This window comes from Heteronotia binoei, chromosome 21 (genome assembly GCF_032191835.1).
Source record: "Heteronotia binoei isolate CCM8104 ecotype False Entrance Well chromosome 21, APGP_CSIRO_Hbin_v1, whole genome shotgun sequence".
Classification (NCBI taxonomy): domain Eukaryota; kingdom Metazoa; phylum Chordata; class Lepidosauria; order Squamata; family Gekkonidae; genus Heteronotia; species Heteronotia binoei.
This window is the reverse complement of record NC_083243.1, coordinates 180490563-180517496: the sequence shown is the minus strand read 5'-3', so window position 1 is coordinate 180517496 and position 26934 is coordinate 180490563. Positions and strand designations below refer to the sequence as shown.

At 47.2% G+C, this 26934-nt stretch overlaps 2 protein-coding genes across 3 annotated transcripts in view; one reads left to right on the top strand and one right to left on the bottom strand.

Annotated features, from left to right (window-relative positions):
* The window catches only part of MARCHF4 (membrane associated ring-CH-type finger 4), a 278747-nt gene that overhangs the window by 16102 nt on the left and 235711 nt on the right, over nucleotides 1–26934 (bottom strand). For both annotated transcript variants that reach the window (XM_060262009.1, XM_060262010.1), the window contains exon 3: nucleotides 23806–23998. In XM_060262009.1, the coding sequence (XP_060117992.1) occupies nucleotides 23806–23998 (193 nt within the window). The remainder of the gene's footprint in view (nucleotides 1–23805; nucleotides 23999–26934) is intronic.
* Nucleotides 4010–9721, top strand: LOC132588881 (uncharacterized). Its single transcript, XM_060261340.1, has 2 exons — nucleotides 4010–5866; nucleotides 6167–9721. Exons 1-2 carry the CDS (start codon nucleotides 4010–4012, stop codon nucleotides 9719–9721), a joined length of 5412 nt encoding a protein of 1803 aa, XP_060117323.1.

The window sequence follows — 26934 nt, the reverse complement described above, 5'->3', positions numbered from 1 at the left end:
CTTTCTCCTCAATACCTAATGCCTGTGGGAGTCTTCTTTATCTTTTAAAGGAGGATAATCATAATAGTATATGGGTGAGATAATTGCAGGGACAGGATAAGGGTAGTTTTATTTAAAGAATGCCTTCATTGCTTTGTAAAAGGAAACAACAGGCCACAGTAAGAAAGAAAGGCAAATGCAGAGGTTTTTTTTGAAATGACTTAAAAAAAAAAGCAGCCAGTGACTGATTCCGTTTCCCCCATAGGAATAAGTGTGCCTGCACCAAACAGAAGCTGCTTCAGGGGTCTTTAAAATCAAACCCCTTTGTCCATTCTGTTTGAATGTTAAAGCTGCAGTACTGCAGTCCTAAACTCTGCTCACGACCTGAGTTCAATCTCCAGCGGTAGCTGGGTTTTCAGGTAGCCGGCTCGAGGTTGACTCAGCCTTCCATCCTTCCGAGGTCAGTAAATGAGTACCCAGCTTGCTGAGGGGAAAGTGTAGATGACTGGGGAAGGCAATGGCAAACCACCCCGTAAAAAGTCTGCCATGAAAACATTGTGAAAGCAACGTCAGCCCAGAGTTGGAAACAACTGGTGCTTGCACAGGGGACCTTTCCTTTCGTAGAAGACTATATTCTATGCAAATCCAGTGCCATTATCTTTAAAAACAGCTGCCCCAGTCCTTTGAATTAAGAATAATGGTCCTGAAATTCTGGAAAATGGAAAAAACCACATACACATAGATTTGAATCCCAATCTGGTAATGTTCTACCCAGAAATCAGTGATCACGGTAAAGATTTCACCACTCTAAATTCCAGATCCAAATTAATAACAATTTCTTTCTTGGTGCACACTCCAGTTATGGCGGTTAGTTTTCTTCCAGTGAAAGCATTGCAGACTTATGGTATTTTTGTAAGTTTTGTCTTATTTATGAGTGCACAAGCAAATGGGCCTTTCAACAGCAAGAGAGACAGTTTGGTGTAGTGGTTGTGTGCAGACTCTTATCTGGGAGAACCGGGTTTGATTCCCCACTCCTCCACTTGCACCTGCTAGCATGGTCTTGGGTCAGCTATAGCTCTGGCAGAGGTTGTCCTTGAAAGGGCAGCTGCTGTGAGAGCCCTCTCCAGCCCCACCCACCTCACAGGGTGTCTGTTGTGGGGGAGGAAGGTAAAGGAGATTGTGAGCCGCTCTGAGACTCTTTGGAGTGGAGGGCGGGATATAAATCCAATATCTTCTTCTTCTTCTTCAAGCAGCACAGCTATTGACCTGTAACTACACATACTTGAAGACTACACATCCAGCCCAAACTACACATACTTGAAGAACTACACATCCAGCCCAAAAGATCTGTGATCCTGTGCACATATGCTCAGATTAGTTAAAATGGTTCCAGAGAGCTGATTATACTTTTCCTGCCTTTGGGGAAAATATGCAATGATTCTTCTTTGCAGGTGAGGTCCAGGAAATAACAGGAAAAGATAGCATTGCCAGGTCCGACTCAAAAAATATCTGGGGACTTTGAGGGTGGTGCCAGTGTAGCATCGATCCAAAAGCAATACCAATGCCTAATCAATATACATGGCTTTAGCAATACTATATAAGAGTGCTTGCAAGAAATGATCTTCTATAGCAGCTTGAAATAAAGGAGTGTTAGCTTGCAAAGAGAAAAAGGGAACTGTGACAGGTCGTTGACCTTTCAAAACCGCAGGCTGAAAAACATAGAACAGAGCCTAGAAAGAAGCAAGACAGGTGCTGAGGAAAAAGCAAGAAGTTGTGGGCGTGTGGGTAGAATGTTTCTAGAGAAAGAGGAACCAGGGTTTACAGAGGCCCTAACAAAGGCCCTGACGGTTGAAAAACAACTCGAAATGTGGTGAGAACATGACGTAGGTAGCTTACCGCAAGAAGAAGAACATGAGTGTTTTGGGGTAGAAGTTGAAATGAAGAAACCCTATAAAAAGGAGCAGAAATTTGTAACGGTTGTTCAGACTTCCACCTTTTGGCAGATGCCAAGGAAGCTGATCCCACACGTGTGTTAATAAAGCTGTTTTTCCCTGATTTTCGTCTCAGACCTCCCTTTTGTCATTGCACCTTTTTGTAAGAACCACCAAGCGGGCGTTTTCCTGCTACATATTTTTGGTGCATTGGCCTTGGGTCAGGTCAGGGTTTTTTGCCCTGGCCGCTTGGCCCGACCGCTTGCCACTGCAGGCGGGGGAGATCTGATCAACGGTACGGAGCTCCCGGCCCTTTCGGCTGACCGTCATCTCCTACCCCGTCTTCAGTCTCTGCACGGTCGGCGCCCTGACGGACCTGGACAGACGACAGGGACCAGCTTTTCCAAATTGGCAACTACTCCGGATTGTAAGTATGAACCGTGTACACTGTTGGTAGACCCTCCCATGGAGATTGCTTGGCAGTAGGCCCATCTCGGGGGGAAGGCGCGCTTGGCCTCCGCGCTGCAGCACCCGCGGAACCCTGCAGTTCGGGGACGACAGGGGCCCTCTTGGCCGCTTCCCACTGCAGCCTTCCAGACGGTGTCTGCTTTTCGGTAGGGACTTTTAGGCGAGGGCCGTGCTTCTTCGGCCCTTTGTGGGGTGTGCCTAGCCCCCCGGCTCAAAAGCCGTGTATTGGAAAACAGAGAAAAAAAAAAAAAAAAAAAAAAAAGAGTGGAGAGAAAGGGGCATTACATCTCCCCTTGAGTCTTGAAATACCACTAAAAAGTAACTTGCTTTGTCTGGTATGCTTGTTGTGTGCATGGCGTGCGTCTGAGACAATACTTTGTATTGAAGCGATTGCGGATCTGTCATTACCGCGTTTCCTGCCTGCGCGAGCACGGTAGGCCGGGACCACAGAGAAGCGGCTGAATAGGTTCCTGTATGTGTTCTCCCTTCTCCCCTCATTGTTTTAGTTGTCCTGTTTGTCTTGCTGGGGGGGAGCTGCGGTCTCATCCATGCCTTTATGAAAGGACTGATTACGATACATGGACCCCTGGTATTAGGTTCCTCAACTTAATTGGCCCCTGGGTATACAACCCCGACAAGCTGTCCCTTAAGTGGGATGCGGTTCTTTGCCATTTTCTTAGAATCCAGCTGTGGGAGGGATCCACGGGAAAAACCACTGTGTGGCTTCTGAACAGACGCAGAAGGTCCCGTGGCTGGCTCACCGACTGGACACGCTGGTACTTCTTTAGACAACAGGAGGGTGGCCGCATTCACGCTTGGACAATCAACCGCTGTACTGCACGACCTCTGCGAGATATAGGGCCGGTACAGTGGGGGAATGTAGATTGGGCCCCACTGCTGGCCCGGGATCCAGAGGCCTTGCAGCATTTCCACTATTTGCATTGTGATGACTGCAATTAGTAGGGCACCCCCTCATCACTAAAACTGCCAGCCCAATGCGCAGGAGCAGTGGTGATTACCACCTACCCTCGGCCTTAAGCCAGAGCGATCGGCCTTATTGGAGCCCGTCCCAGAGATTTAGAAAAATTGTCCACCCGTGGCTGCGCCTCACCGATATTTGGGTTTGGGTGTGGCAGCAGCAGCTGTGTCAAAATTACAGCCTACAGTTGTGGAAGGCGAATCTTCCTGGGTACTCGGGAACTGCTTGGCTGATAAAAAGCCGGAGGAAATCCCCGGAGGGGGGGCGGTGGAACACCTACTGGTCTCGGTGGTACTTTCTCCGGTGGGAAGCCGGTGGACGATTGTCGGCCTGGGAGATTAGGCACCAGACCGCTCGGCCCGACTTACACCTTTTGGGGTTGGCAGATTCTCCGGAAGCTAGGGCTGCTGCTTGGCAGTATCAAATCTTGCATAGTAACCCGGCCGTTCTTTCGGCGGCCTTGGGGGCGCTGCATTCTTTCCGGTGCTCCCAGTGCCCCGATATACCTTACTCTGTTCCTTCCTCTCTGCCACCCCCATTGGGAAAAACCTCGGACCCCCCAGCGTCTTGCTGCGTTCCCTGGGATCAGGCTGCTCCACCGCCGTCTGGAGAGACCGATCCTTTTGCTGGGTTGTTCTGTTAGGCCATCAAAATGGGTGGCTCCCAGTCCACCAACACCCCCTTGGATTGCATGCTGGCACATTTTAAGGAGGGCTTCACTGATGACTATGGCGGGCCGGGTCAGACGCCCTTTCGGTTGAGGGCATTTTGCGAGTCTGAATGGCCGACGTTTGGAGTGGGGTGGCCCGCAGAGGGCTCCTTCTCAGTGGACTTGGCCCAGAAGGTCTATCATATCGTTGTAACCCCGCCGGGCGACCACCCGGATCAATTCCCTTACATTGACTCATGGCTGTCTTTGCTCCAAAAGCCGCCTCCCTGGTTGAAACAATGTATGAAGTCAACAAAAAATATTATGGTAGTGAAGCCGCAAGAGCGGCCCCTGAGGACGAAAAGCGGCTGCCGCCCTCAGAGGGCTGGCAGCGCACCTGACCTTGGGAAGGCTTCCTACCCCAGTAAAGCTGAAGGGCGCGACCCCCAGGAGCTGTTGCGGTCCCAGTCAAAGCCAATATACCCTACTTTGGAGGGGGGCATGGAGGCACTCGACTTTGAGTGGCCTCCGCCCTACGTCCCTGCGCCTCCACCTGGGCCGCCCCTGCCGGCGGTTCAGCATGTGGGTGCCGCGGGGGGGGGAGCACGGGTCCCCGTTCAGGCAACTCCGCCCGCGGTGCCGGCCCCAGCGTTGGGCACGCCGCCGGCGGCAGGGGTGAGGCAGCATCCTATGGTCACAAGGTCCCAGGTGCCAGCGTCTTCAGGTTCGACGCCATGGAGAGGGGAGTTCCCGTGGTGGAGCCCTGCCTTGGCAGAGATCCTTGAGAGGAGAATGGGAGCCAGGAGAGGTTCTTTCCCGGGTTGCCCCGCTTCTCCCGCCGTCGCCAGCTTGCCCCCTCCCGGTTCTCCCCTGGAGCAAATTGTGCGCGACCCCGGCAGTGCAGTTCGGGTTAAGACCCAGGCGGCTGAAGATGAGGAAGGTGCCCCAACAGGGAGCACAGCTGCTCTGCCCGACCCAAGCGCCTCACCCAGCTCCCCGGTGGCTCAGGTCATGCCACTGCGGCAGGTTCAGACACCTCAGTTTTTGGGACAAAACGGGCAGGTGCTGGGAGGTCAGAGCCGCTACCTTTATACTCCCTTCTCTTCTGCCGACCTTTTAAATTGGAAAACTCATACGGCCTCCTACACCGAGAAGCCAGAAGCTCTTACAAATCTTCTGACTAGCATAATGGGGACTCATAGCCCAACGTTCTCGGACTGCCAGCAACTTTTCTTGACCCTTTTTACGACTGAAGAGCGTCAGCGTATTTTTAGAGCAGCCAAAAAGAAGGCTGAGGAAGCAACCCCAGCCGGGGAGGCTAACCCTGCCCAGTGGTTGACCGACAGTTTCCCAGATACTGACCCTGGTTGGGATGCAAACAACACGGAACATATGAGGCTCTTAAGAGCTTATAGAGGTTACCTCATAGCTGGCATGCAGGAAGCATCTAAAAAGGCCACCAACATGAGTAAGATCGGAGAGGTCTTGCAGAAGCCAGAGGAGGCCCCCGGAGCCTTCCTTGAGCGATTGTATGAGGCCTACCGCTTGTACTCGCCCTTTGACCCTGAAGCAGCCGAGAATCAGCGGATGGTAAACTGTGCGTTTGTGAGCCAGGCCGCGTCAGACATAAAGCGAAAGCTGCAGAAGCAGGAAGGGTTTGCAGGCATGAATATCACTCAGTTGCTAGAAATTGCTCAGAAGGTGTTTGTGAATCGGGAGCAGGAAGTTAAAAAGGCAGAAGATAAAAAGATGAAAATGAAGGCCGCCCTGCTTGCCGCGGCTATAGGGGAGCGAAATCGGAACCAAAACAATGGGAGGGCTCCCGCCGTGCCCCAAAGGGGACCCCAAAGGACAGGAGCTGTGAGGCCACCATTGGCACGAAATGAATGCAGTTTTTGCCACGAAATTGGACATTGGCGTAATTCCTGCCCGCATCGGAGCCCAGCTGCCCCTCCCGTTTCTGGGGGTAGAGGAAGAGGTCGCGGGGGAATGCAGCCCTTGAGAGGGCGAGAGAGGGGACCCCGCTACGACCAAAGAGGACCCATGGGAGACATGGATTTCATAGGCCTGGCTGCTATGGGACTCGAGGACCCATGGGACGAATAGGACAGACCGGGTTCCCTATCACTTGGCCCCGGGGAGCCCATGGTCAAAACCAAGGTGGGGGGCCGTGATCTATCGTTCATGATTGATACCGGCGCTGAGTTTTCGGTCGTAAATACGCAGGTGGCCCCCACCACCAGACAGACTGTGCCCATTGCAGGAGCCACTGGGAAAACCGGCCCAAGACCTTTCCTCCAAGAACGTATTTGTGATTTGGGAACACATTTGGTCCAGCACAGATTCTTATATGTTCCTGAATGCCCTCTCCCTCTGTTGGGTCGCGACCTCCTATCCAAATTAAGAGCGGCCATCTATTTCGAGGAAGATGGCCAAGCCAGCGTGGAGTTCCGGGCTAAGCCCGCCGGTGTCCTTGTGCTCACCTGCCCTTTGGAAGAGGAGTGGCGACTCTTCCAGGGATCCCCAGAGAAAAGCCTCATAGATCAGTGGGCCTCCGTTGTCCCTGGGGTGTGGGCAGAAGACAATCCACCGGGCTTGGCCCGCCACCATGCTCCAATCATTATTGAACTTCAACCAGATGTGCAGCCTGTTCGCCTGCGGCAGTATCCCATCCCTTGGAAGGCCATAGAAGGCATTCAAAAACATTTGGACAGATTACTGAAATATGGCATCCTCAAAGAGTGCCAGAGCCCTTGGAACACCCCACTGCTCCCAGTTCAAAAGCCTGGCACAGGCGAGTTCAGGCCATGCCAGGATCTACGTGCAGTGAATAAAAAGACTGTAACCTTGCACCCGGTGGTGCCAAACCCCTATGTCTTGTTGGGGTTGGTGCCACAACAGGCGGACTATTTCTCAGTCTTGGATCTCAAAGATGCGTTCTTTTGCCTGCGGATTGCCCCTGTGAGTCAGCCCATATTTGCGTTCCAATGGCAGGAGCAGAGCACTGGAAGAAAGCTCCAGTACACTTGGACGCGCCTTCCCCAAGGTTTCAAAAACAGCCCTACTCTTTTCTCCAATGCCTTAGCACAAGACCTGCAGGACTTTGACGCCGTCCCGGGTGAGTGTGTTCTAATTCAGTATGCTGATGACCTGTTAATAGCTGCCCAAGGACAGGAGCGCTGCTACCAGGCGACCCTCGAACTTTTGGATTTGCTGTGGAGAGCAGGGTATAAGGTGTCAAGGAAGAAGGCACAGTTGTGCCAAGCCCAAGTGCGGTATTTAGGGTTCCACGTATCCCAGGGAACTCGCACATTGGGCCGCGAAAGGAAAGAAGCTGTTTGCGCCCTGCCAGAGCCCACGTCCAGACGTCAGGTTCGAGAGTTTCTGGGGGCAGCAGGGTTCTGTCGAGTATGGATCCCGAATTTTGCCTTGATTGCCAAGCCCCTGTACGAAGCTACTAAAGGAGGGGAGCGGGACCCGTTCCTGTGGACAGCCGAGCAGAAAAACGCTTTTCAAGAGCTGAAACGGCTGTTGATGGAAGCCCCAGCATTAGGGCTACCCGATGTGGAAAAGCCTTTTACCCTTTTCGTTCATGAACGGCAGGGAGTGGCGATTGGCGTGCTGACTCAAGCTCTGGGCTCCTGGCAGCGCCCGGTCGCCTACCTCTCAAAGCAACTGGACTCAGTCGCTAAAGGATGGCCGAGCTGCATCCGAGCTGTCGCTGCGACAGCAGAACTCATCAAGGAAGCCGACAAGCTGACCTTGGGGCATGAGCTTGAAGTGCAGGTACCACACGCTGTCCTGACTCTGATGGACTATAAAGGTAACTATTGGTTCACAAATAGTCGGATGACGAAGTACCAAGCTATGATGTGTGAGAACCCACGAATCCGCTTGACTGTTACGGGAGCTTTGAACCCCGCATCCCTGCTGCCCATCAGTGACCAACCTATTGAGCACGACTGCATCCAGACCATGGATGAGATCTACTCCAGCCGCCCCGACTTGACGGACACCCCTTTGTCCGATCCAGATGTTGAGTATTACACAGATGGAAGCAGTTTCATGCAGGGCGAGCATCGTTATGCCGGCTACGCGGTCGTCACATGTCAGAGAACTGTGGAAGCACGACCTTTGCCGCCAGGAACATCTGCCCAGAAGGCCGAATTGATTGCCCTGACCCGTGCATTGGAACTGGCAGAAGGAGTGACTGCGAACATCTATACCGATTCCAAGTATGCCTTTTTGACTTTGCACGCCCATGGAGCCCTGTATAAGGAAAAAGGACTTATAAATGCTGCGGGGAAGGCCATCCGGTACGGTCCGGAAATTCTAAAACTATTAGAGGCTGTTTGGGCCCCACGCAAGGTCGCCGTGATGCACTGCCGGGCCCATCAAAAACCCCTTAGTCCCGTGAGTATGGGAAACCGGAGGGCCGATGAGGCTGCCAAATGGGCAGCAACCCAAGGTGTTGAGCAGAGACTAGAGGCGTCTGCTTACCCCGTGTTCCAGGTTAAATTGTCTGAATGGTGCCCCCGATATAGTAAAGCTGAGGAAGCGTGGGCCGAGGCCCAAGGGGCTTCCAAAACCCGAGTACAAGGGTGGATTCAGCTACCTGATAATAGGCTGGCTGTGCCTGATTCCCTCGCATGGCCCCTTGTGCTACAAGCACATGATGGAACTCATTTTGGGAAAACTGCATTGGCAGAACTATTGGATAGGCAAGTGTATATTGCAAAACTGCATAGCCTGTGTGAAAAAGCTGCCCTTCGTTGTGTTTCCTGCGCTCAGAACAACCCTAGGCAGGGTCCAAATCGTCCCCCAGGTATACAGCATATAGGGACAACTCCCTTTGAATCTATCATCACTGATTTTACCGAAATGCCTCGAGCAGGCTGTTGGAAATATTTGCTTGTGTTTGTGTGTACCTATTCTAACTGGATTGAAGCTTTTCCGATAAGAACGGAAAAGGCAGCAGAAGTAGTGAAACATTTATTGAAAAGCATACTCCCTTTCTGGGGTCTCCCAGTGACAATTTCCTCCGATAACGGACCAGCATTTGTCCATAAAATTGTACAGGAAGTGTCACGAGTGTTACACATTAATTGGAAGTTGCATGCAGCCTATAGACCACAGTCTTCGGGTAAATGCGAGCGGGCCAATAGGTCGATAAAAGCTCAGCTTTCAAAGTTGTGTCAGGAAACTAGTCTGAAATGGCCAGACGCATTGCCCATTGCCTTGTTTAGATTGCGTTGCATGCCCAAGAAGGGGCTAAAGGTTAGCCCATATGAAGTGGTTTTTGGTCGACCGCCACCTATTGTAAAAGGGATAAAAGGTGACCCGGCCCAGATTGGGAATCTTGTTTGGTTCCAAGAGATACAATCGCTGGGAAAAGCAATGAATGATGTATCTAAATATGTGTTAGAGACTCTCCCTTTGCAGGTTCATAATCCGGTCCACCCGTTCCAACCCGGGGACTCTGTGTGGGTAAAGATTTGGAGAACCCAGCCGCTCCAGCCACGGTGGAAGGGCCCGTTCACTGTCTTGCTTTCTACCCCAACTGCAGTTAAAGTCCAGGGACTGCCCAGGTGGATCCATTGGACGCATTTGAAGCGAGCGGCCACTGACTGGCAGGTGCAGCAAGCTCCCGGGAACGGGCTGCGACTGAAGCTCACAAGAAGAAACCGTCCTCTGGACCTCACTCACCGGAAGTAGTGGGGTTCCACAGGCAACTCCCTCTGGAGTCCTTGCTTACCGGAGAAAGCAGGATTCCACAGGCACCCGAGACGACCCCCCGCTGCAGTCACACAGGAGCTGACTGCTCTACGCGCGGGAGAAGCGCCATCACGGAGCATCGGCCGAAGTGCGGTGAAGATCTGTGTATATACATGTTAGAGCTAGAGCCTACCCCTGAGGCGAATGTAGTGTTAGCTGTGTTGCTTGCCATAGCAGTCCTGGTAATCTTGTTCCTCGTATTTTACCCTTACGTGAAACGACTGTGCCAAGCAAGGTTGATAGACAGGTTCCTTAGAGATCACCTGGACAGGTTCCTTAGAGATCAGCCACCCCCAGCGTAAATGCTCCCAGAGTTTTTCCAAACCCACGGCTACCTTCTGCCCCTGCTGGGGGGAACAGTTTTCACGCTTGTTTTTCTTGCTGCTATTTGTATTACGCTGTGCTATATAAGCTACAAGGAAGATAAGAAGCTGAAGCAGAGATTTAGAGCAGTTACGAACCCCAGAAGAGATGCTGCGTCTCACTCGCATCGCTATTGTATTGCTCTGGATGGAGATACTGATGGGATGGGGGGTGGGGGTCCCACCGGGCCCGGGTCACTGGCCGGGGCTATGGCCAAGGGATGTAGGGTGGCGGCCCCCACCGACTCCGAAACCCCCTCGTGTCGTGAGGTGCCATGCTTTTAAGGTTCCTCTCGACACCCAGATTTTGCTCGACACGGCCAATGTGCGTTTCCCACTGATGTGTGGGAAAGGTCCAACACAGTCTTTTAACCCCCGCCAATTCCAAGGCCCGACTGTTCCTGATCCCGCTTCAACCTATAACCCGCTCCAGGAACTCCTTTCCCCAAGTATCCGAAAGGTTTTAGCCCCTTTTCCTTTTGAGAAAACCCCAGACCACCCCTATCGGGTTCCACTAGAGTATGTGTCAAAAGTGGCTAACCTCTCAAAATGCTGGCTCTGTGCCCACACTCGCGAGGCAGGTGGAGCCTTGGCTTGGGAGCCTTTGCATGGTCCTGATTGGATAATGAATTCATCCAACTCCCCTTATATAGGCTTCCAGACGTTTGGCCTAAAAGTTTTCCAGACCCCAGACGGAAGAAATACATCTTGGAACCCCCACAACAGTTTTCGGGTAAAGGGTCGAGATGGCATTATGTTTGACTTGCACCCCATTGCAGCGAAACACCAGAAGCAATACCCTTGGTGTGTCATGGGCAGTGGAAATGGCCCAAGCGTAGGGTACTTGCGGGATGAAAATTGCCGACATGTCCTTTTCTTGGATCCAAACAAAGTCGGCTGGCAGACACGGGGTAGCATGGCTGGGTCAGTGTCATATTTACGAACTGGTGACTATGCCTTGCAGATAGGCACCCGAGGTACATTATGGGAAGAAACCAAAGAGGGGTCCTGGGGAACCAAGGAGGGGCTCTGGACAAAATCCTATGAGTCCGTTTGGCTTAAAGGTCTGGCCTATTTACAAGTCTGCAATACTAGCACATATTCCAGCACACTGATTTTGTTTAGGAGCATGTGTAACGCCTCTTATGCCCTTGTAGATGGTATCTATATTGATCTTCCAGGTGTGTATTGGATATGTGGAAAAACAGGTTATAAATACCTACCCATTCATTGGAGCGGAATGTGCTCTGTGGGCTACCTAACGGTGGCAGGGCACCTCCGAAATGATATAATGGCACATGAGGCATTGAACCTAGGGTACCCCACAGCCCGGACAGGCTTCAGTTTAAGAACAAAACGAAGTTCCTATGGAAAGAGCTCAGGCCTACTCGATTTTCTGCGTGCCCTCATACCAGGTTGGGGAGTCTCTGATTTGCAAATCTATACTAGAAATCTTTCTCGCATACTGCAAGAGGGGCTCGAGAAAACAGCCTCATCCCTATTTACTCTACAAAAAGAGGTTGACAGTATTGCTAATGTGGTTCTCCAGAATCGAAGGGTCCTAGACCAAATGCTCTCAGAACAGGGTGGTGCCTGTGCGTACCTAGGAGAAGTCTGTTGTTTTTATGTCAATAAATCCGGTCAAATCCTTTCAGGAGTAAAGACCCTTAGGGGCCTGGTCAAGCAGGCCCAGGGAGCCGATAAAGCGTTTGATTCCGGGTCAGACCTATTCCAATGGCTGACCAGCTGGCTCCCAGACTTCTCTTGGCTACGGCATGGCTTTGTTATAGTCCTCACATTCATAATAGCCGCCCTGATCATCTATGGGTGTATCCGCTGCCTACCAGGGATACTAAAGCATTGTCAGGAGTTGTTTTCACCCTCAAACAGAGAACCCGTGTATGAGATGATGAAAACAATCCGCCAGCAATATGTGGCAAAGCAGGCGGACCCCGAAAAGGCTAATGGAAAATCAAACTCCGTTTGAAAGAGGGGAAATGTAGCATCGATCCAAAAGCAATACCAATGCCTAATCAATATACATGGCTTTAGCAATACTATATAAGAGTGCTTGCAAGAAATGATCTTCTATAGCAGCTTGAAATAAAGGAGTGTTAGCTTGCAAAGAGAAAAAGGGAACTGTGACAGGTCGTTGACCTTTCAAAACCGCAGGCTGAAAAACATAGAACAGAGCCTAGAAAGAAGCAAGACAGGTGCTGAGGAAAAAGCAAGAAGTTGTGGGCGTGTGGGTAGAATGTTTCTAGAGAAAGAGGAACCAGGGTTTACAGAGGCCCTAACAAAGGCCCTGACGGTTGAAAAACAACTCGAAATGTGGTGAGAACATGACGTAGGTAGCTTACCGCAAGAAGAAGAACATGAGTGTTTTGGGGTAGAAGTTGAAATGAAGAAACCCTATAAAAAGGAGCAGAAATTTGTAACGGTTGTTCAGACTTCCACCTTTTGGCAGATGCCAAGGAAGCTGATCCCACACGTGTGTTAATAAAGCTGTTTTTCCCTGATTTTCGTCTCAGACCTCCCTTTTGTCATTGCACCTTTTTGTAAGAACCACCAAGCGGGCGTTTTCCTGCTACACCAGGAGACTTTGGGGGTGGAGCCAGGTTGTGACAAGCACAATTCAACTCCAAAGGGAGTTCTGGCCGTCACATTTAAAGGGACCATGTGCCTTTAAAATGCCTTCCCTCCATTTGGAAATAATGGATGATAGGGGCACCTTCTTTTGGGGCTTATAAAACTGGACCCCCTAGTCCAATATTTTTGAAAATTGGCAGTTGTTTTGAGGAGAAGTTCTGGGTGCTACGCTGAACATTTGGTGCCTCTACCTCAAAAAACAGCCCCCCCCCCGAGCCCACAATACCAACAGATGGATTCTTCATTATACCCTATGGGAACTAGACTCCTTAAGGTATAATGGACTCCTTAAGGTATAATGACATTTCCCTCCGCCCAACTTTCTGATGACCCTGTAGTGGTGGAGGGCCTCCAAACTGGGGGACCCACCTGCCACCAACTGGGGATTGGCAACCCTAATGAATTGCTCTTTCATTCCAGATTCTAAAAACTAGAGTTTTGAAAGAGAAGAAGAAGATGAAGATATTGGATTTATATCCTGCCCTCCACTCCAAAGAGTCTCAGAGCGGCTCACAATCTCCTTTACCTTCCTCCCCCACAACAGACACCCTGTGAGGTGGGTGGGGCTGGAGGGGGCTCTCACAGCAGCTGCCCTTTCAAGGACAGAGGCTCAGAGCGGCCTACAATCTCCTCTACCTTCCTCCCCCACAACAGACACTCTGTGAGGTGGGTGGGGCTGGAGAGGGCTCTCACAGCAGCTGCCCTTTCAAGGACAACCTCTGCCAGAGCTATGGCTGACCCAAGGCCATGCCAGCAGGTGCAAATGGAGGAGTGGGGAATCAAACCCGGTTCTCCCAGATAAGAGTCCTCACACTTAACCACTACACCAAAGCAGACGAAGGTTTCCTGCCCTCAGTGATCTTCCTCATTTCAGACATTTCATTTACATTTATGTTATAGTTTCAAGAGTGCTGATTATGTGAGTCAACCTACATCATGCAATTAATTATACAATTTCTCTATTTTAAAGGTATATTGATTAGAGGTTATAAAAGTTAATTGGAAATGTTTTATTTCCACCAAACATAACAAAATGTTCCATTATAAATATTATTGTAATAACTTAATGGAGAGCAACAAGTTGTTCTGGATAGTACCAATACTTTAAGTTAACATAAAATACAATTACAAATTAAATAATACATTTACACAAGGATACTTTTCCACATCTAGCTGTTTTTTGTGGATCAACATAAGAGCCAATCAATATTAGAGCTGTTTCCATTCCCAATCTCAGATACAGTTACTGTCTCTTCCAGCGATGTACCAGAGATTCAAAAGACAGGATTGTGTCCAGCCTTAAAATTAGTGGCCGTTACAATCCTCAGTGATAATTCTAGGGTGGTAATGATTAATAAAACCCCATTCATCTATTAGCTACAAAAAAAAATCCAGGGGTCTCAGAACTCTGTCCGCTATCTCTGAAGTCTTTCTGTCACTGTTGACCCTTCCTTGACAGTTATTCATCTCTCACTTTCTCTCTTCCCATTCTCCAGTTGGCTTAAAAGCTAAAGTGATTTCATTGTCTGTGAAGCATGAGCCTACTGGAATCTTTGGGAACTGTATCAAGTCAATACCGCTTTCCATCAATTCTTTGGACTCCTTACTCTTATTTTCCAAGAGAGTCAATCCTTAACACAGAGGAACTGTGAACAATCAAATTTGGCCAAGCAACTACCTCTGCCCGGAAGACCTTGGGTGCAACCAGATATTACCTACAGTCCACGTCCTCTGAATTCAGCAGCACAATTCCATCTAGGACAAAAGGGACTATTAAATCATCATGGCCTGAATGCTGTTTTCTCTCTCTCTCTTTGGGTTTTTTTTTTGGTATATCCAACAGTGAGCCTTGGAACCTTGGCATGAATCTCCAATCCTCCTGCCTCGAGATCCAAACTGGTGCTTCAAATTTCAGAGCACACACCGAGATGCTGGGATTAGGGGGTCCCCCCGCCCCCCGCAACTGCATTCATCCTTGTGCAAAAGTGAAATGCTGCTCTTGTGTTTGTACATGAGTCATTCTTTTCCTTCTGCCTATCTCTGCATGAAAGATATAAAGAATGAGATTAATTATGCCAAAGCTTATTCCAGCCCTGGATATTTTAAACAATGCACAGAAGAGTCAGCAAGGACCGCTAAAATGTTAGACCTGACAGAAGACGGTGGACTGTGAATGTCGAAAGGCAGCTCCTCCATTAATTACCCTTCCCATCAAGCCAGAAAGATCAAGCACCTCATATCAGTTTTAATTGGCTATCGATTTCTTCTCCCATTACCTGTGATTGGGCAACCATGCCATCAGATTCCCTTCATGACTCAGGCTTCTCTTGATTACCAGCAGCTGGAGTTAAATGGAAAAGTCTGAGGGCCAGTGTTTCCTGATTTGCAAGTGATGCCTACAAAAATTGATCGCTGCTGGTGGTGGGAGGAGCTGAATAGCCTTGCGTCTCTCAACTTTTTGAGAGAAAATAGTTAATCACATAGCTAAATCCAATATTGGCCTCAAGAAACAGAGTGTGCACGGGGGCGGGTGTGGAAACTGCTGAAATGTAAAAGATACAATAATACACACAACCAAAGGTTATAGTGACCAAATTACTATGTAATAATGGTGCATGTACAAATAAGCAAAATCACAAAGAATCACAAAATTCATGACCAACCTTCCACAAAGGAGTCCCCACGTGCAGGTTGCCGACTTTCGAAGGTCCTGCTTCAATTAAAACTCTTCCAGCATAGGGTGCTCCGTAAATTCTTAAAGAAGACGTCCCCGTTCAAAAAAAATGCTTACAGCAACACTTCCACTTCGTGCTCACTGCTTACTGTTTTAAATAATTATATCGGAATACAAATCCTCGAAAAACGTTTAAAGCGGCATCACGCTCTCGAGTGGCTCAAGGCACCCTATGCTGGAAGAGTTTTAATCGGAGCAGGGCCTTCTAAAGTCGACAACCTGTACATTGGGACTCCTTTGTGGAAGGTTGGTCATGAATTTTGTGTTTTTTTGTGATTTTGCTTATTTGTACATCGTAAATAGTAATTTGGTCACTATAACCTTTGGTTGTGTATATTATTGTACCTAAAGTGACTTCTCTCCCGGTTGATGATGGCAGCCCAGTTTTTGTGGCCATACAATACATACTAGTAACTGGCCACTTAGCAGAATGTTCGTCTAATTCCTCTAGCATGTGGCCAGGTTGACCCTTCTGTATATGATGTGGGGTGAGTAACTTTTTTCACACACCTCCTGAAGGAGTAGAAATTGGTCTGTCTGTGCAATGAACCAAACAGCCACTTAACTTTTTAGCCTGCAGCTAAATGTGGCTGTTACCATGTTACCAGGAGAGGTGCCGGAAGATTGAAGGAAGGTGAAAGTTGTCCCCATTTTCAAGAAGGAGAAAAAGGAGGATCCAGGTAACTTACCAACCTGTCAGCTTGACATCTATACCTGGAAAAGTTTTAGAACAAATCATCAAACAGTCAGCCCTGGAACATTTAGAAAGGATGGCTGTGATTACTAAGAGCCAGCATGGGTTTCTCAAGAACAAGTCATGTCAGACTAACCTGATATTTTTTTGAGAAAGTGACTACCTTGCTGGATTAGGGGAATGCTGTAGACAGTCTATCATGATTTCAGTAAGGCTTTTGATAAGGTTTTATATACTGTCCTTGTTGACAAGTTGTTAAAATGTGGTTTGGATCCTGTTACCGTTAGGTGGATCTGTAACTGGTTGACAGATCACACCCAAAGAGTGCTTTTGAATGGTTCCTCATCCTCTTGGAGAGGAGTGACAAGTGGAGTTCCTCAAGGATCTGTCCTGGGACCTGTTTTGTTCAACATCTTTATAAATGATTTGGATGAAGGAATAGATGGAATGCTTATTTAGTTTGCCGATGATACTAAATTGGGAGGGGTTGCAAATATAGTAGAAGACAGAAACAGGATACAGGATGACCTTGACAGGCTGGAAAACTGGGCTAAAACCAATAAAATGAATTTTAACAGGGATAAATGTAAAGTTCTGCATTTAGGTAGGAAAAATCCAGTGCATGGTTATAGGATGCTGGAGACTTGTCTTAGCAATAGTATGTGCAAAAAGGATCCATACACTCAATGGCAGACTGGGTCTAAAAATATTGGTTGCCAAGAGACAAAGGGGGCCCACCCACAACTATAAGGCTATAATTTAATTTTTATAAGAAATAAATAAAATTTTCAAAAAATACATAAGTGGAAAAAGGTACAATTAAAACTTTTGGGAAATAAATGTGTGTGTGTGTGTGTGTGTATATATATATAGTAATTACAGTGTATATATATTGAACATTTTTACTGGCAGTATGCAGTAGATATTAAATGTAAATAATATCTACTGTAAATTTTAGTTGCATTAGTTGCATTACAGTAATAACATTGGAACTTCTATTATATTGTCAAGCTACTAAAAGGACATTAACATTTTAAACATATTGTCTAATGTTTAATGGGGCCCACTTGCCATTGGGCATGCTGACACCCTGGCCATTGGGCAAGCTGACACCACTTATTACACTGAACATGAGTAAAATGTGTGATGTGGTGGCTAAAAAGGCAAATGCAATTTAGGGCTGTATTAACAGAAGTATAGTGTCCAGATCACGTAAAGTGGTGGCATCGCTTTACTCTGCTCTGGTAAGACCTCACCTGGAGTATTGTGTTCAGTTTTGGGCACCACATTTTAAGAAGGATATAGACAAGCTGGAATGGGTCCAGAGAAGGGTGACGAAGATGGTGAGGGGTCTGGAGACCATCCTATGAAGAAAGGTTGAAGGAGCTGGGCATGTTTAGCCTGGAGAGGAGGCGGCTGAGAGGTGATAGGATCACCATCTTCAAGTACTTGAAGGGCTGTCATATAGAGGATGGTGTGGAATTGTTTTCTGTGGCCTCAGAAGGTAGGACCAGAACCAATGGGTTGAAATTAAATCAAAAGAGTTTCCTGCTCAACATTAGAGCGATTCCTCAATGGAATTCTGACCATTAGAGTGATTCCTGATCGTTAGAGTGATTCCTCAGTGGAACAGGCTTCCTTGGGAGGTGGTGGGCTCTCCTTCCTTGGAGGTTTTTAAACAGAGGCTAGACGGCCATCTGACAGCAATGAAAATCCTGTGAATTTAGGGGGAGGGGTTTGTGAGTTTCCTGCATTGTGCAGGGGGTTGGACTAGATGACCCTGGAGTTCCCTTCCAACTCTATGATTCTGTGTTTCAGCCAGAGGTTGCCAGCCTCTGGATGAGGCTTGGTGATATCCTGGCATTACCACTGATCTCCAGATAACAGATGTAGGCTGCTTTATATCCCTCTGCATTATACTCCTCTGATCCCTCCTCAGGCTCCGCCACCCAAATCTCCAGGAATTTCCCAGCCAGGAGTTGGCAACCCTATTTCAGTGACATAACGCAACAGTGAGGATAGTGGAAAAGTATTAATGAAAAATGATAATGATAATGAAAAAGTATTTGAGAGCCAATTTGGTGTAGTGGTTAAGTGTGCGGACTGTTATCTGGGAGAACCGGGTTTGATTCCCCACTCCTCCACTTGCACCTGCTGGAATGGCCTTGGGTCAGCCATAGCTCTGGCAGAGGTTGTCCTTGAAAGGGCAGCTGCTGGGAGAGCCCTCTCCAGCCCCACCCACCTCACAGGGTATCTGTTGTGGGGGAGGAAGGGAAAGGAGATTGTAGGTCGCTCTGAGCCTCTGTCCTTGAAAGGGCAGCTGCTGTGAGAGCCCTCTCCAGCCCCACCCACCTCACAGGGTGTCTGTTGTGGGAGGAGAAGATATACCAGATTGTAAGCCGCTCTGAGTCTCTGATTCAGAGAGAAAGGCAGGGTATAAATCTGCAGTCGTCTACTTCTTCCAACAAAGGAGCCACCCCCTCCCATGCATCCATGATTTGCCACACTCAGTCATATTCTGTATAATCTATTTGCTGTTTTAGTTATCTGACATGTAACGAACCACACTAGCACAACCGGAAAAGTAACAGAAATAAACAGATTCACCAAAAAGCTCTGTTGTGTATGTAGTTACATGGGTATGTGGGTGGAGGCAATGACAACACTGTATTTGCCATCTGTTAATCAGTCCTGCACCGTACAGCGCCCCTCTCGGGCCAGAACTTCCCATCATCCCTCCCTCTCATTAGCTGCTGACATTGAGAGTTGTTCAACAAGAGATTGTTTCCAGCTCTGATGACCCTGAACGCCATTTGAATTTGCAAACATCAAGCTTTCTTAATTGCAACCTTCTTTGATACAGACAGAGACATGTGAACATATTTGAATTGCCATTTAATTAATGGGCAGATGCTTGTAGAAATGTGTGAAGTACCAAAACGGTTACCACTCTGCTCAGTGGTGTACATTTAAAAGTTTTGTATTGCATCCACAAATAGATTTCCTTTCACATAAAATTACTTTCCCAAAGTCCTTACTACAACTATATCTAATCGGGGGAGAGGGAAACAAACCACATGAAAGGTCTTTCTTTCTTTCTTTCTTTCTTTCTTTCTTTCTTTCTTTCTTTCTTTCTTTCTTTCTTTCTTTCTTTCTTTCTTCCTTTCTCTCTTTCTTTCTCTCTTTCTCTCTTCCTTTCTTCCTTCCTTCCTTCCTTTCTTTCTTTCTTTCTTTCTTTCTTTCTTTCTTTCTTTCTTTCTTTCTTTCTTTCTTTCTTCCTTCCTTCCTTCCTTCCTTTCTTTCTCTCCTTCTCTCCTCTCCTTCTCTCTTTCTCTCTTTCTCTTTCTCTCCTTCTCTCTTTCTCTCCTTCTCTCTTTCTCTCCTTCTCTCCTTCTCTCTTTCTCTCTTTCTCTCCTTCTCTCTTTCTCTCCTCTCTTTTTTCTCACAGTTATTACTCAGATCTCATCCTTCCAGATTGCCCCTGTATTCTAAGATGATCACATTTTCCTACTCTGAACCCACATTATTTTGTCGTTGGGCAAATTCCCTCCTGCCCATGATGCTGTGTTCTGTCGTGATTGTTGCATGGAGTGGAAGTGTCCCAGACACATAACAGACAGTGCCAATGTTCCCTCTAAGCTGCAGAGTCTTGTGAGCAAAAATTCTACTTTGTGAGCTACTGGCATGAAAGTTGTGAGCTACTGGCATTAAAGTTGTCAGCTACTGCATAAATTATTGTGCTCTGGGGTCATCCTTCCCAAGCTAAGACAAAGATGTGTGAGCTGGAGGCTAAAAATCTATGAGCTAGCTCACACTAACTCAGCTTAGGGGGAACACTGCCTATGACAGAAATTGTTTTAAGCAGCATAGGTCCTTTCTAGCTAATTTGTCTCTCATGAGCAACTTTAGTTTACCCAACAGAACATGTGTGACAGATGACAAGGAAACTTTCGTTACAAATTCTTGGAGCATTAATATCGGAGCCAAAATTAATTCCAGTTTTTCTTTTTATGAACTGAATTTGAATTTTGACATCAAACATTTTGAATTCAGTCCGACTTCAAGCTGCCACCAACAGAGGTCTGTTCACCTTACAAGAGCAAAATCTCAGAGATGGTTTCCTTATGGCTTGACTTGAAAGTTCTGCCTTTGCCCATTTTGCTTCACTGCCAAGTGTGCTCACGCTTGTTTGCATTAAGTGGATTTATACATTACTGCTGGGCCACCTAGGAACTGTTGTTCGATCCAGTCAGATCTGAGCAAGCACCAGCTTGATGGATGCTGCCAACTGATAAATGCCACTGACTATGCAGGCACGAAGGCATCATTTACAAATCTGTGTAGTTGGTTTTAAATGGTACATGAGCTGTCCCTGCTGACCTTGGGGCATATGTAATCCAAGCAAGCCAATGAAGTGTGAGCATTCATCAGCAGCAGCTACCTGGACAGCCACCATGCGGAATGCCACCACTGAGCAGTAGAAAGGCTGTTCATTTTCAAGTGGAAGAAATTGTTAAGGTAATCGTATAAGATATTTTTGACTCAACCTGTATAGTCTGTGTTGGTATCAGGTGAAATGGCAAAACTTCTTTATATTTTTTTGGAAAGGTGAATGTCTATGTGTTATGCTTTGATGCGATAACCTGTTCTGATTGGTATCTTAAGAGCCAGTTTGGTGTAGTGGTGAAGTGTGCGGACTCTTATCTGGGAGAACCGGGTTTGATTCCCCACTCCTCCACTTGCACCTGCTGGCATGGCCTTGGGTCAGCCTTAGCTCTGGCAGAGGTTGTCCTTGAAAGGGCAGCTGCTGGGAGAGCCCTCTCAGCCCCACCCACCTCACAGGGTGTCTGTTGTGGGGGAGGAAGGTAAGGAGATTGTGAGCCGCTCTGAGACTCTTCAGAGTGGAGGGTGGGATATAAATCCAATATCTTCATCTACCTCACAGGGTGACTGTTGTGGGGGAGGAAGGGAAAGGAGATTGTGAGCCGCTCTGAGACTCTTCGGAGTGGAGGGCAGGATATAAATCCAATATCTTCATCTACCTCACAGGGTGTCTGTTGTGGGGGGGGGGGGGGGAGGAAGGTAAAGGAGATTGTTAGCCGCTCTGAGACTCTTCGGAGTGGAGGGCAGGATAGAAATCCAATATCTTCTTCTTCTTCTTCTTAAGCTTTTTATGATATCAGGATAGCCAAAGCCATTTTTCTTACCTTTTCTAATTTGAGCTACAATGTGGGAACCAAGTGACCGATTCCAAATTTTAAGTCACCGTTGGAAGCTAATAAATTCCCATTTAACTAATACCAATGATGTGTCTAGCCGTTGCCGTTTTTGTGATACAAGGCACAAATCAATTTTTCCACATTTTTATTAGGTTTACAGCATATCACCTAAGCCAGATCGCCTGCAGTATATTAGACAATCGTAGATTATTCTCTGGCCTTTCCAAGAAGCCATCACATAAACAAATATAACTGGATGGTAGGTAATGTTGTGTTACTGCAAGGAAACATCTTTTAAGTTTGTGAGTTCAGCGGCTCTCCAATGTGCATATGTTTTTATTTACAAATCTTATATTATCACCATCTCATGAATATTAGAAGAAGAAGAAGAAGAAGAAGAAGAAGAAGAAGAAGAAGAAGAAGATATTGGATTTATATCCCGCCCTCCACTCCGAAGAGTCTCAGAGCGGCTCACAATCTCCTTTACCTTCCTCCCCCACAACAGATACCCTGTGAGGTGGGTGGGACTGGAGAGGGCTCTCACAGCAGCTTCCCTTTCAAGGACAACCTCTGCCAGAGCTATGGCTGACCCAAGGCCATTCCAGCAGGTGCAAGTGGAGGAGTGGGGAATCAAACCCGGTTCTCCCAGATAAGAGTCCACACACTTCACCACTACAGGGGAAGAAGGTCTATGAGAGCTATGGCTGACCCAAGGCCATTCCAGCAGGTGCAAGTGGAGGAGTGGGGAATCAAACCCAGTTCTCCCAGATAAGAGTCCGCACACTTCACCACTACACCAAACTGGCTCTAAGGGACCACATATAACAGTCAAATTGTATTATAAGCCTCAGCTGTGGCTTTTTTTGCGTTTATGTTCACAAAGTTACCCCTTCAGAGCTTCTGTAGTCTGGTTGATATTTATATTTACACACGAAATCCCTACCATCTAGGCCTGGGACAGTATAGATCAGCTGGAGGCCCCACTCAGTGGCAAGGAGACATCGTAGAGAATCAATGGAATTGTCATCTAGCCAAAGATCGCTGGGCATCCTTGTTCAAATCAGTGCCTCAACTGCTGAAACCAAGAACAGAGGCAGTCATTTGTTTTACCACCAATGTACAACACTGGCAAAAGGGAGAGTCCACCAATAACGTCTAGTGCAGACAGCTCAAGATGGGTAGCTGTGTTAGTCTGTCTGTAGCAGTAGAAAAGAGTAAGAGTCCAGTAGCAGCTTAAAGAGTAACAAAATTTATTGTAGGAGTATGAGCTCATTAAGGTAAAGGCAAGCACCGAGTCATTACTGACCCATGGGTGATGTCACATCACGTTTTCTTGGCAGGCTTTTTGTTACGGTGTGGTTTGCCATTGCCTTCCCCAGTCATCGACCCTTTACCCTCAGCAAGCTGGGTACTCATTTGACCGACCTTGGAAGGCTGAGTCAACCTTGAGCCAGCTATCTGAACCTGACTTCCGCTAAGACCGAACTCAGGTCATGAGCAGAGCTTGGACTGCAGTACTGCAGCTTAGAACTCTGTGCTGCGGGGCCCCTATGAGCTCATACCCTACCAGAAATTTTATTCGTCTTTAAGTGCTAATGAACTCTAACTCTCGTCCACTTTTAGGGTAGAGGTAGATACCAAGACAATCGTTCTGCTGTCCTTTGCAGAAGAATCTCATATGGCTTCTGGCGCATGGGTCAAACCATGAAGACCAAGGCATCCATAATTAGAAGAGGCAGCAATTCAGTGATAACTAATGCCATCTGTGACAAGTATTAGAAAAGTACTTGCAGGTTATTAGATCACTAAAACGCTCAAGTTAATTCTTACATTTTTAGTTTATGAACTAATTCCCAATCTTGACATCAGCTATTTTTGAATTCATTCTTATTCGCCTAAGCGTCACATTTTTTAAAAAAATCTGAAAACAAATCAACTATTCTAAATTTCAGTTTTGGGGATTTCCTTGAAATACTAATAAGAAGCACAACATAGAACATGAAACAGCTTTGTATTCTAATGATTCAATATCATTCTCAGGAACAGTACAATTTTCTATACCAAAGTGCCAGAAAATATCCATAACAGTACTAACTTGAATGGTTCTAAACATCCCAGTTATTCAGATAGATTCTTAGATGGCCTCAATGATTTCTGTTGGATCAGACGATTAATCTTTGCTGAGTATACCACATACAAAAAGGGAAACGCCTTGATAGTTGTCAAAGAAACTACCACTTTGCCTTCACCCCTTCTCTCTCACTTTCCCCACTTCTCACACATACATACCATCCCGCAGTTCTTTCTGATGAAAAAAAAAATCAACCGGCTGTATCTTATGGTAACTTTGAGAGTAATTCACCCACCTATACAGACAATATCCATGAAGCCATACATTCCATAGCAGATCTGGAAGAGCAGGTCTTGGCGCTGCCATTTAGCGGAAGGACTGAAGGTTGACCAGATAAGCCACGAGATACTGGCGATAAGGAAGAGGGAACCCAAGATGGCTGCTGCTATTTGAACTTTCTCAATGACGGTCAGAGAAATGGCCTGCCACTGCAGTAAGGAAAGGGCAAGCAGAAAGGGAACAGAGGGCAGAACATGCAGGTCAAAATAAAAAAAGGAAGGATAGCACAATGATATTCAAGAGTAATTCCTTAGACAACAGCACCAGCGACTGCAAATTAATACTCCACAGCATTTTGTATGGACTTTAGTAATTATACTCTGGACTTTGGTAATGCCAGAAAGCAACTTTTCAGACAGAAGATACATTATTACACAGTGGATTCCAGAAGCAATGAACAATCCTTATCTGACTGCATTTGGAAATTATATGTGATTTTCAACTACCTGTTGTCAAACCATAATTTGACCGTAGGCAGTATTTTTTCTATTAGATGAGATGCTCCATAAGAAATGGTTTAATTAGTCTAGTTTCTGTTTAAAGATAATGAGACTGAGTTAGATGGCCTATTGGACAGAACTAAATATAACTTAGAAAGCCAGTTTGGTGTAGTGGTTAAGTGTGTGGACTCCTATCTGGGAGAACCGAGTTTGATTCCCCACTCCTCCACTTGCACCTGCTGGAATGGCCTTGGGTCAGCCATAGCTGGCAGAAGTTGTCCTTGAAAGGGCGGACTCTTATCTGGGAGAACCGGGTTTGATTCCCCACTCCTCCACCTGTACCTGCTGGAATGGCCTTGGGTCAGCCATAGCTCTGGCAGAGGTTGTCCTTGAAAGGGCAGCTGCTGTGAGCATCCTCTCAACCCCACCCACCTCACAGGGTGTCTGTTGCGGGGGGAGAAGATATAGGAGATTGTAAGCCGCTCTGAGTCTCTGATTCAGAGAGAAGGGCAGGGTATAAATCTGCAATTCTTCTTCTTCTTAAATGGATAAATAAAAAAAAAATCTGAATTTTGAAACTGACACTCTGAGTTTATTTTAGGGGAAAGAGGAATATAATTTTCCAGGATCTCAGACTAGACCTGGGTTCAAATTCTCACACTTCCACAAAGTTCACTGGATGACCTACGGCCAGTTATCCTGTCTCAGCATAATTACCTCACAGGGTTGTGGTAAAGATGGAATGGATGGCAGCTGTGTACATTGCCTGATTCCTTGGAGGAAGGAAGGGGGTAAAATATAATACTTTAATAATTGCAGAGTAACTTCTGGCTTTCCTAGAAAAGTACCCAGAAAATACACATTCATTACTTCGAATAAACTATTTAGGCATAGTTCTGTATCAGTTAAGAATCCAGTGGCGCAGAGTGTTAAAGCTGCAGTCCTGCAGTCCTAAGCTCTGCTCACGGGATTTGAGTTCGATCCCAGCGCAAGCTGGTTCAGGTAGCCGGCTCCAGGTTGACTCAGCCTTCCATCCTTCTGAGGTGGGTAAAATGAGTTCCCAGCTTGCTGGGGGGAAAGTGTAGATGACTGGGGAAGGCAATGGCAAACCACCCCGTAAAAAGTCTGCCGTGAAAACATTGTGAAAGCAATGTCACCCCGGAGTCAGAAACAACTGGTGCTTGCACAGGGACCTTTTCTTTTCCCCCTTCCTGAATCAGTTAAAATGTCTGCTTTCCTGTTCCTGTGTTCTTTAACCCCAGCAAATACCCAAACCAGTAACAATTTTAAAAGAAATGGGTACAGAAGTTGCCACAGATTCCTACATACTCTGCCTTTCCTGTACCAGTTTTTCCTGGATATCTCCCTTACCAAACGTGCAGTGAAATCTCCTATCAGGAAGACTTGTGTTATGCCCATAGTATTTCTCTGGATCCGTTCACTTCCCTCTTAACCATGAGGGTCATAGGGATAGGGAAGTGCAACTTTCTCCTCAGTGACTTATGCAGCCCTAATGCACTCTAAAATGCTGCATCTGGAATGCAATATGTTCACTGCCTCTTCCTGTCCTTAGTTCCATACCCATTGGCATATATATTGCATACATCTGGAATGTGTTAAATAAATGTTTCAAGGAGAAAATGACAAGGGAAATAAAATAAACCGATAAATTCAGCTGTACATATGGCCTCTGTCTCAAAAATGTGATTTCATAACCACTGACTTCATTGTAGTACCCAACCTAATAGGCCCATGGTCTAGTTCAGGGGTCCTCAACCTTTTTAAATAGGGGGCCAGTTCACTGTCCCTCAGACTGTTGGAGGGCCGGACTGCCGTTACTGTACAAGGCCGCGAGCCATCAGTTCTCCGTCATCTGCATCTCTCTCCCTTCCCCACACCACACACCCCGGCCTGGGAACTCACCTCACCTCGGTATCACCTCACACTCTGTCTCCGCCGCCTCAGCCCAGTGCCGGAAGTGTGCGTTACTAACACGAGTTTAGGTTGAACGTCACTTCCGGTCTGTTTTTGCCATAACCCGGCGGGCCGCATAAACGTCCTCAGCGGGCCGCATCTGGCCCGCGGGCCGTAGTTTGAGGACCCCTGGTCTAGTTCTATGACACTGACCCTTCCAAGTTTCTCACTGTGTCAGAACAAAACTTTGGACCTATGACCATGTTGTCCAACATGGTGGAAGACATAGCTCAGTGTCAGGATGGAGACTGGAGTGCACACTTAAAAGTCCCATGTTTAGGTTACATTCATACTGCTGAAGACAGCACAAAATATACTGAATATCAGAATATTCACGACCGGACTAGATGTTCCACTGATCTTGATGACCAGTGCTCGGAACCCCACTCTGTCTCATTCACCACAGCCATCGCTCTCAATTTTATTCATTTCCATATCTCATTGGTTAACACCAGGAACATGGCCACTATTTTCCCCGAAAGCTCACAGTTAGGGCTGACAGTTTTTGCTTTTGGAAGCTCGGGCACCCCAGATGGAGTTTTTCAGTGTAATCAACTGAACAGAAAAGTACATGAGCTAGACTGTATGTTATATTGCTATGGAAAATGGTGATACAACACCAGGCAAGGTTCTCGTACTCTAAGTAGAAGGGCACTTCAGTAAATTTAGCT

Bases quoted from the DNA above. Each gene is read 5' to 3' on its own strand.
- LOC132588881 (XM_060261340.1), top strand. From the start codon at position 4,010: ATGGGTGGCTCCCAGTCCACCAACACCCCCTTGGATTGCATGCTGGCA. The intron at 5,867-6,166 runs GTGAGGCCACCA...GTCAAAACCAAG, and splicing joins GACCCCAAAGGACAGGAGCT to GTGGGGGGCCGTGATCTATC.